This window comes from Suncus etruscus, chromosome X (assembly GCF_024139225.1).
Source record: "Suncus etruscus isolate mSunEtr1 chromosome X, mSunEtr1.pri.cur, whole genome shotgun sequence".
Taxonomy (NCBI): domain Eukaryota; kingdom Metazoa; phylum Chordata; class Mammalia; order Eulipotyphla; family Soricidae; genus Suncus; species Suncus etruscus.
In genome coordinates this window covers 103,833,195-103,852,143 of record NC_064868.1, presented here as the reverse complement: position 1 = coordinate 103,852,143, position 18,949 = coordinate 103,833,195, and the positions used below count along the sequence as shown (strand labels likewise).

General features: G+C 39.5%; 1 protein-coding gene across 1 annotated transcript in view; it reads right to left on the bottom strand.

Moving 5' to 3' along the window:
* The window catches only part of ENOX2 (ecto-NOX disulfide-thiol exchanger 2), a 257,188-nt gene that overhangs the window by 6,424 nt on the left and 231,815 nt on the right, over nt 1-18,949 (bottom strand). The window contains exons 11-13 of the mRNA XM_049766997.1: nt 10,844-10,951; nt 7,298-7,406; nt 3,639-3,724 (exon numbers count right to left, since the gene is read on the bottom strand). Coding sequence (XP_049622954.1) covers nt 3,639-3,724; nt 7,298-7,406; nt 10,844-10,951 — 303 coding nt within the window. The remainder of the gene's footprint in view (nt 1-3,638; nt 3,725-7,297; nt 7,407-10,843; nt 10,952-18,949) is intronic.

Genomic DNA, 18,949 nt, shown 5'->3' with positions numbered 1-18,949 from the left:
TTTCTCTCTCTCTCTTTCTTTGTTAGGTTTGCCAGTGGTCTATCAATCTTGTTTATTTTTTCAAAGAACCAACTTCTGCTTTCGTTGATCTTTCGGATTGTTTTTTGAGTTGCCACTTCGTTGATTTCTGCACTCAGCTTTGTTATTTCCTTCTGTCTTCCTATTCTTGGATCCTTTTGTTGAGCATTTTCTAGTTCTATTAGCTGTGTCATTAAGCTACTCAGGTAAGCTCCTTCTTCCTTCCTGATGTGTGCTTGCAAAGCTATAAATTTTCCTCTCAGTACTGCTTTTGCTGTGTCCCATAAGTTCTGATAGTTTGTGTCTTTATTGTCATTTGTTTCCAGGAACCTTTTGATTTCCTCCTTGATTTCATCTCGGACCCACTGGTTATTGAGCATGAGGCTGTTTAACTTCCAGGTGTTAAAGTGTTTCTTCTGAGTCCCTTTGGAGTTCACAAATAATTTCAGAGCCTTGTGGTCAGCGAAGGTAGTCTGCAAAATTTCTATCCTCTTGATATTATGGAGGTATGTTTTATGTGCCAGCATGTAGTCTATCCTGGAGAATGTCCCATGTACATTGGAGAAGAATGTGTATCCAGGTTTCTGGGGATGGAGTGTCCTATATATATATATATATATATATATATATATATATATATATATATATATATAGTCACTAGGCCTCTTTCTTCCATTTCTCTCCTCAGGTCTAGTATATTCTTGTTGGGTTTCAGTCTGGTTGACCTGTCCAGTGTTGACAAAGCCGTGTTAAGGTCCCCCACAATTATTGTGTTGTTGTTGATATTATTTTTCAGATTTGTCAACAGTTGTATTAAATATTTTGCTGGCCCCTCATTCGGTGCATATATGTTTAGGAGAGTGAATTCTTCCTGCTCTACGTACCCCTTGATTAATATAAAATGTCCGTCTTTGTCCCTTACAACCTTCCTGAGTATAAAGTTTGCATTATCTGATATTAGTATGGCCACTCCAGCTTTTTTATGGGTGTTGTTTGCTTGGATAATTTTTCTCCAGCCTTTTATTTTGAGTCTATGTTTGTTCTGACTATTCAGGTGCGTTTCTTGTAGGCAGCAGAAGGTTGGATTGAGTTTTTTGATCCATTTAGCCACTCTGTGTCTCTTAACTGGTGCATTTAGTCCATTGACGTTGAAAGAATTGTCCTGGGATTTAACGCCATCTTTATTTCAAAATTTGGTGTGTCTTTTGGGTAGTCTTGTCTTAGATTAGGTCTTTCAGTTTTTCTCTTAAGACTGGTTTTGTGTCTGTGAAGTTTCTGAGCTGTTTTTTGTCTGTGAAACCATGTATTCTTCCATCAAACCGGAAAGTGAGTTTTTCTGGGTATAGTATTCTGGGTGAAGCATTCATTTCATTCAGTCTTGTCACAATATCCCACCACTGCTTTCTGGCATTGAGTGTTTCTGGTGACAGGTCTGCTGTAAATCTCAGGGAAGCTTGCTTGAACATGATTTCCCCTTTTGATCTTGCTGTTTTCAGAATTCTGTCTCTATCTGTGGGATTTGTCATTGTGACTAGGATGTGTCTTGGGGTGGTTTTTCTGGGGTCTCTTTTGGTTGGTACTCTTCAGGCATGCAGGATTTGATCACCTATATTCTTTAGCTCTGGAAGTTTCTCTTTAATGATGTTCTTGACCGTTGATTCTTCCTGGAAATTTTCTTCCTGGGTCTCTGGGACTCCAATGATTCTTAAGTTGTTTCTGTTGATCTTATCATAGACTTCTATTTTCATCTGTTCCCATTCTTTGACTAATTTTTCCATTGTCTGCTCATTTGCTTTAAGTTTTTTGTCTAATCTCTCCTGCTGTATGGAATTGTTATGTATCTCATCTTCCACAGGACCAAGTCTATTCTCAGCTTCTGATACCCTGTCCCAGAGCTTATCCATTTTGTCATTCACTTCGTTTACTGACTTTTTCAGTCCTGTTAGTTGACATGTTATTTCAGTTTGGAGTTTTGTGATTTCTGTCTTCATATTTTCTTGGTTCTTATTAGTGTTCTGTTCAACTCTATCCATGGTTTCTTGGAGATCTTTGAGCATCTTCCATATTGCTAGTCTAAAGTCCTTATCTGAGAGTTTGATTAGTTGGTTGGTCATTATCTGGTCCTCAGAATTGTCATCTTCATTCTCTATGTCTGATGCTGGCCTGCGTTGTTTCCCCATTGTCACACTTGTATTGTGGGTTTTTCTACGTGTTGTGGTGGTATTCATTGGCTATATGATGCAGGCAGCACACTCCTCTGGCTCCTCCCTTTCTGGATGGGCTGACTTGCCTCTAAGGGAGGGGAGTCCTCCGTAGATGAAGCCTCACACTGGGTCAAATCTTAGGCCCGAGCATGCAACAGAGAAGACAGTCCAGAGAGAAATGTTTGCTTCTGTGATATAGTGCCGTTCTTAGTGTGATTTTTCCTTCTTGTTGCAATGGTGTTCTTTCCTTAGAAAGAGTGCACGGCCGCGTAGCGAAGCGGAGCGGCCGTGCTCCGCTGGAGCCTCTTTTTGCCCCACTCGCAAGAGTTTCACGCAAGAGGAAAGTAGACAGACATAGACAGGTCACACTCACAGTTTTTCACAGTTGGGCCCCACTGGGCCGGTGTACTTTCATGGATTTTCCCCGCCTGGTGTCACACACGGGGAGCCGGCTTTTGCAAAGCCTTGCTGGTTTTCATGCTCTGTAGTCCCTCCCTGAAAATGGCGTCTGGGCAACTGAGGTTTCTGGAGCCTCTTTTTGCCCCACTCGCAAGAGTTTCACGCAAGAGGAAAGTAGACAGACATAGACAGGTCACACTCATAGTTTTTCACAGTTGGGCCCCACTGGGCCGGTGTACTTTCATGGATTTTCCCCGCCTGGTGTCACACACGGGGAGCCGGCTTTTGCAACGCCTTGCCGGTTTTCATGCTCTGTAGTCCCTCCCTCACTAAAGTCTTTTTTTGTGCAGGCCTTCTTCCTAAGTGCTGCTCAAAAGGTCTTGTGGCCCTACTGGTAATTCTTGGCCAAGCCATCTTTGAGTTTAGTACAAGGGCTTGATGGATTGATGGTGCTAGGGATACTCTGGTGACCCTGGTGGTGCTTGTTAGCCTGCAGGGTTGCAACTGGTAATGCATAGAGGTACATATAGTACTGAGAATGAAACCTGTATCAGGTGCATGATAAACCTGCACTCTAACCACTGGACTATTTCTTGACCCTAGCATTTTGTTTTTTGGTCTATGCCTAGCGGTGGTCAGGGCTCACCCCTTTCTCTGTGCTCAGGGGTCACTTCTGGCACTTCTGGTCTTGGAGGACCATATGGTTGCCAGAGATCAAATATGGGTCAGCTGCGTACAAGGCAAATACTCAACTCACTGTACTATTGCTGGCCCCAGCATTGAACTCTTAAATTCCTGAAAGCCTCTTAGTTCCAGGCAACAGATGTCCACCACACACACAAGACAGAAGCTTCCGATTATAGTGAGCTAATATTGAGGGGAATTTCTTTAGAGCAACAAATAAATTTACAAACTATACTTACAAACCGACTTAAACGTGAGGAAAGTAAGGTTATGGTTACCTGTGCACAAAGAATTCTGCATCCTTGGGCATGCCAGTGACAAGTTCCCACCTACCTTATTATCTAGACGGTTCAAGTAGGAACATATGTACTCAATGCTTGCACCAAATGGATGTACATGAAGAAAAGTGGATATAATTCCTGTGGAAATAATATCACAGAGGTTACACTTGATCATTGTGCTTGGTGAATAGTCATATATTAAGAGTACTACAAACTTAAACACATCATACTGGGCAGTGTCCTATTTTGAATCTATTTTGATCATAAGCTTTTATAACAGCCCCTGAGATTACCACCTACCCCATTTCCAAATGAGTATACCAAGAAACGGTAACATTAAGGTGGTATTGACTCCAAATAATAACTTACTATTGCATATATTGCCTTTCGCTTAGAAAACTGGCATTTGCGGAACCATTTCTATCATCTGGGTCACATTTGGCAGGCTCAGAGCCTTCTCCTGACTTTGTTCTTAAAGATCACTCCTGGTTGGATTGGGGAGACCATAAGTGGTGCCAGGGATTAAACCAAGATCAGCCACTTGCAAGGCAAATGCCCTGTCTGCCAACCTATCGATTTCTCTGGCCCCTGAATTTTACATTTTTAATTGAATTCAGATCCTTTTTTTTTTTTTTTAACTTTTTTTAGGTCACACCTTGTGATGCCCAGGGGTTACTCCTGTTTTTTTTTTCACTCAGGAATTTCTCCAGGCCTTGCTTAGAGAGCCATATAGGATGCTGGGGTTTGAACCCACCTCAGCTGCATACAATGCAAATACCCTACCTTCTGTACTATTGCTAGGAACTTAGAAACTCCAAACTCCAAATTCAGATTGGGTTTGTGCTGGGTTCTTCAGTTCCTTTACATGATCTACAAATTGAACCTTAGCCTTTTCTGTATTAATACTGTCATACTATTTAAGCAAAAATGACAAATCTAGTACTTGGCTTGCTTAATCTCATGCTTTCCATAAAACATTTGTTGATTGTATTTGTTTATTCTGTGATAGCTCTGCAAAGAAAAGCCAAACATTTCATTCATACAACAGATCACTGGCATTCTGTTTGTGCTTAGAGTGCAGAGTCTCTTCAAGTAATGGGTTTGTTAGAGCAGTTTACAGGCTCTAGGAATGTGTATGATTGCAGCTCAGTATAACTATGGGATGATTGACAGCTCTACAGGCTGCTTTTATTGTTCTGGCCATCAGGTTAATTGTTCTAAAACTTCTTTCTCTGGCAATAGGTAGAAAATAATTTGTTCTAAAGTCTATTTCTTTCTTTACTTTTCTTTTGAATTCACCTGGTTTTGTAAAATCTTAGGTACAACAAATAGACACAGAATTGAGTTTGTGGAAAACTGCCAGGAAATAAAAGCTAAATTTGATTTTGGTTTATAAACTACAACTTATTTATCCCTTTAATAGACTGACAAAGAATAGCACAGGTTTAAATTGTGTCTTAAAGGGCCGAGTGATAGTATAGCTGGTAGGTGCGTGCCTTGCACACAGCAGAGTGGGCTTGATCTCTAGGACCCTATATGGTCCTTGAGTGACCCCTGAGTGCAATGCCAGAAGTAAACACTGAGCACTGCCAGGTGTGGCCCCCAAACCACACAAAAATTGATTTGTGTCTTTAAGTTCAAGCTAGTTATCTGTGAAAAGCCTCCAAATTTTAGAGGCAAGGTTGCGGGATACAGTTTGAAAAATCTGTTCAAATGGATGCTACTAATTATAATATGGCTTCTTTCTTTTTATCCTCCCCATTTTTATTGAGGTATGGGGTTTACAATTGCTAATGATTGCTTCCCTCCACCAATATCCCAAACTGTTCCTCCCATCCTTGAGCTTCCTTTTTTTAAGTTTTTTTGGCCAAACGCAATGACTGTGCTCAGGAATCACATCTGATGGGCTTAAGAGATCATACAGAGCACTAGGGGATTGAACCAAAGTCAGTAGAGTGCAAGTCAAGTATCTGTACTGGCCCCTGAACTGAGAATCTAAATACTAATTCAAGATGAGAAATAAAATCTGAAGATGGTAGAAAATAGTCAAAGGAGGAGTTCTAGGTACTCTGTCCAGGAAATGCTGTCAGATGCCAAGAAAAGAACTCTAAAGGGTTCGACACACTGAGTGGGTTTTGTGGGTTCACATCCAGAGATCCAATTAAAAATAAACTCCCCTTCCTCTGTCAGCCCAATTCTATGGCCCTTAAATTTTTTTCTTTTGAGATAACATTTGTTTGTGAATGCAATTTTTTATGCTTTAGGGCTATAATGTTACCACATCCCACCTACCACCAAAGTACCAATATTCTTTTTTTTAAATCAAATAAGAAACAATTATTTTGAGAACTGTTTTATGGCTATCCACTGACAGATGCTTCTTCTACATTCAGCTTTACTCTGACAGCTCTCCCTGTTGCTATGCCAATTTGTTAAAGAACTTCTAGTTAGAAAACGGAAATAAGTTGTCACTTTCCTTGAAGACTCAATGGCAGGTCTCCCCATGCATCTTTATTAACATATCAAAGTGTTAAATCTGAGTGCAATACTCATTATCAAAGGAGAAAGAGAGAGCTCAGGAAATCTGTAAAAGCCAATCAGTGTGTAGGACTTTTGAGCCTGCCATAGTATCATGAGCTTTCAGCTCCCTGGAAGGCACATGGGATTATCTGCTGAGTCAAACAAACAAACAAACAAACAACCCCCCCACATCCCCCTTCTAAAGGATTAAATATTTTAGGACTTCAATCCATTTCTGTTAGCTAAAAGAAATATGAAGTCAAGGAGATTGCCTGTAATGCTTATGTCTAAAATAGTTGGCATCCATTGAAGGCTTACTTGGGACTGGACATTGGGCTAAGTGTTTTTGACTGGCTGCTATATTTGATATGCATAGCTACCCTCTTCAAGGTAGGTAATGGTCTTATACCCATTTTGTAGATCGAGGAACTAAAACACAGGAAGAAATGGTGGAGTACAGGCATCAAGCAGGCTCGTCTGATTAGTTAACCATGTATAACACCTTGTATCTATCAATCAATTCTAATAGAATAGGAGTGACAGGCATTGAGCTCACCAGTCTGCAACCACCACAGACAATAGCCTGTAACTTGGAAAAGACTAAAGAGGCCCACTCCTTCTTGGGGGTCATTTGGAAGAGTTCTCTGCCCAACAGGGCCTGCACTGATCTTGGAGCTTAAGTGAAAGGGTTGTTTTCCTCATACAGAGATTTAAAAAACATCTATAATATGTTTCTTTAGCAGACCTTCGCCTTCGCACAGTTCTGACACCGACATGCTTGGTGTACTGGTGGCTGCAGAAGCTTGAATAGGGCTGGAGCTGCTGTTACCATTTTTACTGAAAGCTGTCCTAGTTATTATTCAGTCATCTTCAGGCTCCGTGCACAGTCATGCACAGTATGTGCTTATTTATAACAGGTAAATTTTCCCTTCTACTACTGTACTCTATACCAGGGAATCTTAAACCTCTTCTGCCCTTTCATCTGAAATTTTTGTGAGACATGTGGGTGGGGGGTATATCAATACAGAAAATAAATACACAAGTCAAACACTGACGGATAATCAATCAGAAAGAAATTCCTTTGGAAACACATTTGTAAGCTATTTTTGCATTCAGTTCCATGGCCCCATCTGGGGTTGTGACCCACAGTTTAAGAAGCTCGGCTATATACACTGTGTGCAGGTTCCTTACCCACTAGCAGTGCTTCCCGTTCAGATTTGATGGGGCTGCTGTTCAGGTTCTTCTCGAGAGGGTAGTCACTATCCTGGCTGGATGTACACAGCCTAGACGCAGTGCTTTCCTGTGGGAATAATATGCTTCCTGAGTGGTTTCCATTATACACAGGCAACTTAACACAGCACCATAAAACCCAAAGTGTCTAATTCTCATGATTAAATGGGAAGGAAACCAGCTGACAAAAACATAATAGATTATCACAACTTTTTTTATAGGACTGCAAAACAGAGGGGAAAAAGTAAATGTTCAATTTTGATTTCTTTCTCTGCCTTTATCATTATTTAAGGGGAGGAGAGTGCTTGGGGCTACTCTTGGCTGTGTGCTCTGGGGTCACTCCTAGTAGTGCTCAGGGGACCATGTGATACCAGGGATCAAATCCAGGCTTCTTATATGCAATGCGTGTGTTTTAGTCTTGTGCTACTCTTCAGTCCACCCTTAGCATTTTTGGCTCTATTAAACTAAACTAGAGAACAAGGCTTCCATTCTACATATGAAGAAAGTGAGGCTCATATTAAGTACGTATATTGCTTCTAAGATAACATTGCTAGGAAGTAGTAGAGCCAGGATTTCAGGCTAGACAGTCCAATATGAAAAAGGACCAGCCTTCAAATTTAGATTTGTACTCTGAAAAGTTAAATTCTGTCTTTGAATATATTTTCTAATATAGCTAATCTACTTAAATGTTCAACAGTTTGTTCTTGAATTAAAAATTAGAGCCTCTATTAAATAACACTTCTTTCTAACATGGATATCATTATTCAGAATATGCCAGGCTTGACAAATGGGGAAAGATCATGATCTAAAATATTAGACAGTGACCTCTGTTGAAAAATTTCTCTTTCTGAGCATAATGGGAATGTTTTCTAAGAGATGTTCTAGTGAAATTCAGCAATCAAATAAAAAAAACCCTCAAAATCTTTCATAGATCTTTTTCCCCTTTCTTTGGGTATTGAGAATACTTTTCTGTATTATAAATATGACGGAAGAGCCTTCAGAAGTAGGAATAAAAGAAATCACTTTTTGAGTCTCCGGACCATTGTTGTAGGAAATGCTCCTGGGTGTGTGGTGGGGGTGCAGAGGCATCTGATAGTGGCTGATTCAGAGGCTTTGTCACTTTACTTTCCATAAGCTCTCAGCAGGGACAGATTCCCTTGTTTACTTTAAAGATATCTTTGAGCTTTTAGGATACTTCCCCTGAATGAAATGAATGGCCTCTACAGCTAGGCAGGTTGTTTTGTAGATTTGCTGGCTTCCTGGCTGTCTTCCAAAGGGAAACCTTTCTTGATGACCTACTCAGTCTATTGGCCTTTAAAATTCAATCCAGATGGCCAACTACAATGCCAAGTTTGATTTAAACTGCTGGCTCACTTCTAAGCCATGGTTCTGTACATCTGCTTCTGGCTCTCTTAAAACATTAAATGATCCAGTAAGCTATTTTATTAAGTGTCAGGGTTTAGCCAATTTTTGGTTTATTTAAGATATGAAGACACCCTGAGAAGTTTTAGCTATCTTGAATAGAAATAGAAACAGAAACTTTACTTCAATTTTATTATAGCTAACATTAAAAAAAAACTGGAAGGTATATTAAACGGATGCTTATAACCTTGGATTTTACTAGCAGAATCAAAGTGCTAGTTCTTTCTATAGTGATACAGGCACAAGTCACATAGTTCTATTTCAGAACACTGGCAAAACTCACACTTAAATTTACTGTCAAGAAACCCAAACAAAACCAAAAAGTCATATCTCATAACCAAAACTTACTGTGTTTTTAATTCTTTTTTGCAGTCCAATGTATAGGGCTTTGCTTCCTAACTGAAGTGTGTCAGGTTGAAATATTTGGTCACAAACCAGTTTCCCAGATATTAGTTTGCGATAAGCTGTTATGAGTTTCTCAGTAAAAAGCTTTTCTTAAAAGAAAATAAATTAACCCATTTGTGAATCAATTTCTGCATCACCAATGGGATCTCGTCTGCTGTGCTCTTGGTATAGTCAGCTCCAGAAAGATAAAAACTAAGATTTAGGTACATTGTGACAATTTTCTTCTACATATTTGATGTCTTGCTATTTCAAATGTGATCTTTTACAAAGAAGGCCACTGCTCATGATAAAAATGACCCATCTATTTGTGATGTCATTTTAAAGAGTGATTCTAAGCATGTCATTAGCACAACCCGACTTCTATCTATATATAGTCTTCTGGTTACACACTCCATTTTATGCAAGAGGTAAAACAGAGCTATGTTGTTGTAGCACTGGGACATTTACCAAGCTTTGATGGTCTGAGCAAAGTCCCGCTAAATGGAGCAGCTTTGGCACTTTTCAATTAAATGCTTGATAAATGAATTTCTCTGGGATTGTGCTTGTTTCTTTAATAGCACCCACAAAACTGAAAAGTTAGTTGGTTTTATGAAGTGGAAGAATTAAAAGCATATTGCAAATGGCCTCCAGAAGAAAACACTTTCAATCACTTACTTCAGCTACACCAAGGTTGCCAGTTCTTAATGGCACTCTGGGGGAAGTTGCTATCCTGGCAAACACAACCAGGGCTAAAAGGCATTGCACCTTCCTGAACTGAGGAGAGAAGATAAAGAAACAAGCTCTTGTATAAATGTAGCTTGTTAATTCTTGCCTATTGGTCTGAGCTCCTAATCTTCTCTTCTACAACACTAAATCTGATTTTGGACAATGAGCCTTCCTTTTTCTTGTTTCATTTGGAGTTAAATACAGGGCTTTACCTGTGCAAGGCAAGTACTCTACCTTTGTGCTATATTCCTAGCCATGGGCCTTCCATTTCAAAGATAATTTCAGTTGAATACTCAGGCTTAAAGGAGATTGCAGAGGTATAAGGTGATGCTGCTGAGTTGTATTTAGACATCTTAAGATTGGACCGCTTATTTAAGGTGAGAATAATTGAATCCATACTGTCTCAAAGGTCCTTGCTGGGGATTAGTTTTGTTTGAGGCTCTCACTAGGCAACCTCCCATCTTGCTTTAATTGTTGTCATTATCTGCCTTTTAACAATCTGCCTCTTTTAGTTTGCCTTCAAGGTGTCCTGGCTTTCACTTTTGACTACTTCACCTGCAGCTGCTTCTTATTACTCTAGATGGAGTGTCTGCTAGGAAGAAGTGTCCCTGTTCTAGCTTGCTTTGTTTCTTCCTCTAATGAAATGTTTAGTTACAGGTAGTTTCTCACATGAGATTTCAAACAAAGCTGGGATGAAGTGTACATTCCAGATTTCTTGAGAGGAAAGACTAAGGGGCTTGGGAGATGAATTAATATATTATTCGCCAAAAACCACACTCTACAGAATTCTCTGAATGCCAAAAACTCTCACCTAAAAGAAAGGCCTTAATATAAGAATTATCCCAGAGAGGGGCTTTTAATCTTCAATCCACTAAACTTCCCACACTATTCCTAATGCAGTAACTTCCATGGCATTTTCATTTTCACTGAAAAGAGGGGAGGGACAAAGAAAAAATTCACTAAAGATTGATGTACCTTTTCTTTAAGACTTTCCAACATTTTTTCCACCTGTAACTTGTCGTCTTTGATTTTTTCAAGTTCAGCTTCTTTCCTTTTGTATTCCTCTTGCACTTTGAGTAGATGCTATAGGAAAGATAAATGACAATCAGTTTTATTTTTAATTTTTATGAGGTTACATCCAGCAGTGCTTTATTATTTATTATTTATTTATTATTTATTACTGGTGGTGCTCGAAAGATCACATGTAGAGACTTAAATTAAAATGAGGTTGGCAGTATGCAAGGCAAACATCTTAACTTTCGTACTATCTCTCCAGTCAACCAGTCTAGTCATAAGGAACTATACTTGAATTAAAAGCTCTCACTGGGTCCGGAGAGAGAGCACAGCAGCGTTTGCCTTGCAAGCAGCCGATCCAGGACCAAAGGTGGTTGGTTCGAATCCCGGTGTCCCATATGGTCCCCGGTGCCTGCCAGGAGCTATTTCTGAGCAGACAGCCAGGAGTAACCCCTGAGCAATGCCGGGTGTGGCCCAAAAACCAAAAAAAAAAAAAAAAAAAGCTCTCACTAAAGTTAGATAATAGCTACTGAGTCTCATTTTCATCTAGCATGCACAATCATTTCTCCTTGCAGTGATGGAAAGTCAAGATACTTTTCAAAAAAGTTACTTATCTGGTTTTTATTAACTTTTATTTAGATTTATTAATAAATTTTTTCAGACTCCTGCAGAGTCTGAGAAATGAATTGATTTAATTAACTTTTCTGTCCGAGTCAAAAGTCAGTTGGAGTGAGGCTAATACAATACGAGAAACATCTTGATTACTGCATCAGAGTGACAGCACAGTGGGTACATCATTTGCCTTGCACATGGCCAACCCAGGTTCAATTCCCAACATCCCATATGGTCCTCAGAGTCTACAGGAGTGATTTCTGAGCATAAAACCAGGAGAAACCCTTGAGCCCCCACCCCAAAGAGCCACTTTACAAGTCACATTCAACAATGAGGAACATAGTAAAGAGTCCAGTTTCATAAATGTTTTTCATATAAATTTCCTATCAGCCAGGAACTGGGTTAATCATTATTAATAATTGAAACAAATGCTATTTAGGTGACACAACATGTGCTGAGCATTGTGTGAAGTGTTATATGCATTATATAATTTAAGCTTCATAATAACTGATACAGTAAGATGAAGCTTAGAGAAGATAGGTGGCTGTTACCCCTCCCCTAGGACAAATGCTAATCCTACCTGGATGGTCAGACTCTCCCACATCTGGGAGGGGTTTGTGGTTGGTAATAGAGTGGCTGGGGGAGGGGTGACAAGGACTTCAGCAAGGAAGAAGCAGCATGGAGAAATGAGAGACAGGATAGATGCTGGAGCAGGAAAGAGGCTACTTAGTTTAAAGGCCATATGAGGAATATGCACCTGGTGGTTAGGGCTTTGTAATACAGCTGATGTCTCCTGAAACTTCATCTGACTGCCTGTGAATCATTTCTTCGCTGTCACCCTGATACCTATAGACCTGCCAGGCCATAGGGGCTGCAGATGTCTGGCCTGGCCGAGAAAGGCCTCACCATCCATGCATGCACCACTAGGACTCTATATAATTAATATTTAATAAAACAGGTAGCTTTATCAATTCTGTTCAGATACCCAGTAATACTGGCATTAAAATTGCAGCTGAGTCAAATCTAGAGTTCATGCTCTTTTTTTTGTTTGTTTTTGTTTTGGTCACACCCGGCAGCACTCAGGGATTAATCCTGGCTCTATGCTCAGAAATCGCTCCTGGCAGGCTCAGGGGACTATATGGGATGCTGGAACTTGAACCACTTTGCATGCAAGGCAAACACCCTACCTCCATGCTATCTCTCTGGCCCCATAGAGTTCATGCTCTTAATCAGCATCTTAGACTATTCAACATCTCAAAATAAGATAGGCATTTTTGGGGGCCACACTGGTAGTGCTCAGAGTTACTCCTGACTGCACTCAGGAATCACTCCTGGTGGGCTTAGGGAGGACCATATGGGATGCTAGAAATTGAATCCAGATCAGCTGTATGCAAGGCACTTATCCACTGTATTATATCAGTCCAGTCACAAGATAGAGAACATTTTTAATTAAAACATTTTTTGAGCCACACTGACTATAATCAGGTTTACTCCTGGATCTGTGCTCAGGAACCATTCTTGATGGTGCTCAGATCATACATGATCAAAGCTGGGACAGTGGCACTCAACACAAGTACCTAATCCATCACACTATCTGATCCCAAGATTGAGAAATTTTATCATTGACTATAAAGTTATTTTCTGATATAAATTAATAAAATGAGTACAATAAATATTTGAAAGGTAGACATGCAACTGTCTCTCTGAGTTTATTGGAATGATAAACTAAACAAACTTAATATCATTTTTGAGTTGCATTTTAAAACAGCAGGAAAATCCTTATGCAGAATGGCTTCCAAATTAAGGTATGAAAGGAAAACAACAAAATTGAAATTGTCATTCTTCAGACTTGCAAAAGATCACCGCATGGGTTAAAAGCCACAACACAAAGTACATTATCAAAATCTTTGAAGTCTAGCTGAACAGATGCATTATTTTTCTTGTAGAAAGACCTCTGATGTAATTTTCATGTTTCAATTAAACTCCATGGTGATAGTAAAAGTAGTATTACTTCACAGATATTGGTAATAGAAATGGTGAAATATTAATGTGATATTGCTTGCACATAGGAAGACAGTGGTAGATGTAATATGAACATGGGCTCTTAGTGCCAAAAGAGACTTCCTGCTTATAATTGGTGGTTTCCATTCAACAATTAGCTTTGGCCTAGATCATTTCAAGGCATCCAATTACAAAAGTGTTGCACAATTTAAGTTGTCAAGAAAATGGCTGGTAGTTTGGCAAGATAAAAGGAGAGTACCCTTATTCAAAAAGTACTTCTTGATTACAGTGAGAATAGATGCTGATGCCTTTTAAATTGTAGGCTCACTGTGATGTTACATAAAATATTTTGATCATGAGAATCTATTACACAATGCCATAGTTAAATGTGACTACAGCTGGACTCACTTGTGAACTTTAGTTTTTATACTTGATATAAAATGTTTCAGTAAGCTCATTCGCACATGTATGACTATTTAAAACAAAACTAATTGATATAATGCTCCAGTCTCAAGAAAATTAGGCATTGAGGTGTCAGGGCACTATTTGTTACATAGGATTGTCACTTTGTACCCCAAGGTCAGGAATCTCTGTGAAGTGAGAAGAGAAGACTGCTAGCCTCTTGGCTAGATTCCTCTCAGCACTGTCCCAAGATATGTGGCACTGCAGACTTCTTTGTTACTCAGGATCACCATTTTGCTCTCAGGTCAGGACCTTTCATGAAAAGTGTGACAGTTCTTAATATCTTTATATCTCACTGTGAGCATACAAAAACATCCTAGACCTAGTTATCAGCCAAAATACAACACTGAAAATTCACGTCCAGGCTGAAAAGTCACAATGGGAAAGCAATGCAGAACCCTACAACAAGTAGTGAGCAAAGATAGTAGCCCTGAAGACCCAATCAAAATGGCCAGGTATATAAACTCTATGAAAAGGATTTTAGAAAGGAAATGTGGAAGATATTAAAGAATATTAATCCTTTAACTAAAGATTTAATTGTTTCAAGGAAACAATGTGACAGACATCCAGTAAAACATAAGAGGAAATGAAAGCAAAATGAGGAAACTATAAACAAAATGGATAGAACTGAATAACTTAGTAGACAAAATAAAAAACACATTGGAAAGCCTCACCAGCAGAGTAACAGCTCTTGAATATGGAATCAGTGAGCTCCAAGATAAGATGCTAAAATCCTCAAGACAACAGCAGAAGATGGAAAAAAAGACTCAAAATAAACAACTGACAAGAGCACTTTGAGATGAATTCAAGAGGAACAATATAAGAATCATCGGGGTCCCAGAGGGTCAGAAAGAAAACCCTGATAAAAAAAGCAACAGTCAAAGACATAATTGTTGGAAGTACACAGAATTAGAGAGTGCATGAACCCACAGCTAGTACACCCGATAAGGAATAGCTAAAAGAGACATAAAGATTCTGAGACACATCCTAGTCAGAATGATGAAAACCAAAGAGATAGAACATTGAGAGCAGCAAGATCAAAGAAGAAAATTATATACAAAGGAGCATATTTAAAACTTATAGCAGATTTATCAAAATAAACCATTGGGGCCCCATGCAGTACAAAGCTGGCCATCTCAGGAGAGGTTGGGCCAATCCCTCACCCTGCTCAAGCCATACTTGCTGCCTTCATCACCTAGAATCACAACTTTCCTGATGGTCTGCATCAGTCACTAGCTCTCTATAATTCTCTGTGGGGATGCCGATCTGACCACACTTAAGATATGCTGATTGCTGGGCTGGATAACCAAGAATTTTTTTTGAGTAAGTTCAGGCACTTGTAGCTTTCCCTGTATCTTCCTTCTTCTGGGAAAGCCTGGCAAATGCAGCTGCCATGTTCAAAACAGACCAGCTCCATGGACTCACTCTTTTCTCCAATGAGATATAAATTGAGCCCTGAAAGATTATGGCCCATGTAGCACAAAGCTGGCCTCAGAAAAAAAGTGTAGGCCAAGCTCCTGCCTTGCTGAAACCACTCTTGTTGCCTCCATCACTCAGAATCACGGTGTTTCTGATGGCCTGCTTCATCACTGACTATGATTTCCTGTGAAGATGCCAATATCACCAGAGGTTGTTTTAGAATGAGTGCTGGTAACCTACCCCTCTCCCCAATATCATCCTGCTTAGAGAAAGCTTGGCAGCAGCAACCACACCCAATGGAGTCACTATGTTTGAACTGGGCCTTCTTCTAAGAGGCACGACTGCTGACTGCTGAGTATATGCCCTAAAATTTGTAGTATCATAACTTTGAATTTCTGGATCACTTTATTTATTTTATACTGTTATCCCTAAAGGAACATTCCAATTTAACAGACTGAGTTTATATCAACAAGTGTTTACTAAAACTTTTGCCACTGTATTAATGACTTCATTAGTGATACAGTAATTTTCACAAATGAGTTTGCTACTTTATTTTTTTCTTTTCTTTCTTTTTTATCTTCTCTTTCTTTTTATTTCTTACTTCCACTTTTTATTTACTTAGGTTTAACTTATCTAGAAACACATGCATTTTGATAAACTATGTCAAACTATGTGGTGCATGCTCTCTAAAAAATAAAATTATATAAAAATAAACCATTGGAGCCTGAAGACAGTGGTGGAGTTTAGTGAAAAAAAATAAATGAAGTTAACACCTCACCAAGAATACTTTACCCAGCCAGACTCTCATTCAGGTTCAACTTCATGGATAAATAATAGCTCAGAAAATTCATAAACTCAAAACTATCTTTGAAAGAATAACTAAGAATAAATAAAGAGGCTAATTTAAGATAATATGAATCCCACAAACAGAAAGATGTTAGAAAACTCCATGACAATAAACTTTCTTAATGTCAATGGGTAGGGCTATCAGAATTTGTGGGATAGAGTAAAAGCACTGTTAAGAAAAAAGTTTATAGCTATTAATATATTCATTAGGAAGAGATAACTCACATAAATAACCTAACTGCACAGCTTAGGAAATTGAAAAGCAACCCAAAAAAGGAGCCCAAAACAGGCAGGAGGAAAAAATAATTAAACTTAGACCAGAAATTAATGAAATAAAATTCAAAACAAAACAATACAACCCCAAAGGTTAACAAAACCAAGAGCTGATTCTTTAAAAAAATAAATAAGATCATGAAACCACTAGTCAGACTCACAAAAAAAGAGAGAGAATCTTAATTAGTTGAATCAGAAGTGAAAGGGGAGATGTCACAACAAATACCATAGAAATTTAAATGATCAATGAAATTGAATCTGAAAATATTTATGCCACAAACAAGAGAATATAAAAAAATTCATAAATTCTTGAACTCCTAAAACCTCCTCAGGCTGAATCAAGAAGACATGAATTACCTGAACAGACCTATCAATACCAGGAAATAGAAATAGTAATCAAGGGAGCAGGTGGAAAGCAGCCATTCTAGGGAACCTTGAGTTCCCGGAACAGGCCAGAGCGGGTGCAGGAGGTCACTGACTAGGGCAGGTGGAAAGTGGCCATTTAAGGGAACCCTGAGCTCCAGGAATAGGCCAGAGTGGGTGCAGGAGGTTGCTGACTGGAGCGGGTGGAAAGCAGCCATTCAAGGGAACCATGAGCTCCTGGAACAGGCCAGAGTGAGTGCAGGAAGTCCCCGACTGGAGCGAGTGGAAAGCGGCCATTCAAGAAAACCTGGCATTCCTGGAACAGACCAGAGTGAGTGCAGAAGGTCGCCAACTAGGGCGGGTGGAAAGTGGCTATTCAAGGGAACCTTGAGCTCCCGGAACAGGCCAGAGTGGGTGTAGGAGGTCGCCGACTGGAGCGGGTGGAAAGCGGCCATTCAATGGAACCCTGAGCTGCTGGAACAGACCAGAGTGGGTGCAGGATGTCGCTGACTAGAGCGGGTGGAAAGTGGCCATACAAGGGAACCCTGAGCTCCCAGGACAGGCCAGAGAGTGAACCTGCAGTCTGGCTTGAAGGGAGTGGTGATTGGTCAGACTTGACTGAGGACGAGGGAAGGTCCAAAACTCAGCGACATCACCCAACATACTCACGTAGAGCCACATCCCGAGAAGAGAACCAGCCCCACACCACAGGTGGCAAAAGCAGGCTGAAACCTGAAGGCACTGCACTCCAAGCCAAGCCAATAAATACAAAGAAAGATGGGTAAACCAAGGAAAGCATTAAAAACAGGGGAGATGGAGAGAAATCAGAACAAGTTCCCAAATCCACCAAAATGTGCAGACCCAAAAGAGGAAGACCTAAAAGCAGCCATGAGAATAGAATTCCAAGCCATGCTAGAAGAAATGAAAGACACACCGGCCAGAGATTACAATAAATCAATAGATGAACAAATGAACCAATTTAAACAAGAATTCCTAAAAAATATGAAAGATTCCATACAAAACAGAATTAAAAGAAATTCATAAAACCATAGAAAGCCAGAAGAGCAGAATCGCACAGCTCGAGAATCACATAGAACAACTCAAAGATAAACTGCAATCAAAAGACAACAAAGAAGCCAATAAAGAAATAGAAGGTAAAGCACTGGAAGTAAAAGTCCAGTATTTAATGAACAAAGACAAAAGAAACAATCTAAGAATTATAGGTATACCAGAAGGGGAGGAAACAGGGAAAGGGGAAGAACAATTAGTTAGGGAGATAATAGCGGAAAATTTTCCCACCCTCTGGAAAGACACATCTGAGCAAATCCAGGAGGTTAAAAGAGTCCCCAACAAAATAGACCCTAACAAACCAACTCCAAGACACATAGTAAGTCAAATGGTAAGAAACAAAGAGAAAGGCAACCTACTTAAAGCAATAGGGGAGAAAAAACCCTCATATACAAAGGAAGGAACATTAGAATCAAACCAGATCTCTCATATGAAACACTTCAAGCAAGAAGACAGTGGAATGACATATTTAAACAACTGAATGAAAGAAATTTTCAACCTAGAGTCCACTATCCAGCAAAACTCTCGTTCATATGGGAGGGAAGACTAAAATCATTCTCAAACAAAAATGAACTTGCACTATTTGTGCAAACAAAACTGACCCTAAATGACCTACTCAGACGAATTATACAATTCAAACCCCCAATTGTAACAACCACCATAAACAACACAACTGCACAACAGCCCTCTCTGTCAATAATCTCCTTAAATGTTAATGGACTAAACTCTCCCATTAAAAGACACATAATAGAGAACTAGATTAGAAAACATAAACCAGATTTTTGCTGCCTACAAGAAACACACCTACAAGTACAAGATAGGCACAGGCTTAGAATAAAAGAATGGAAATCAATTATCCAGGCCAATGGAAATAAAAAAAGCAGGGATGGCCATTCTTATATCAGACCAAATTGCATTCAACCTCAAAAAAGTGATCAGAGACAACGAGGGTCACTACTTACTGATTAAGGGAACACAAGACCAAGAAGTGCTAATGCTGGTTAACATCTACGCACCTAATGC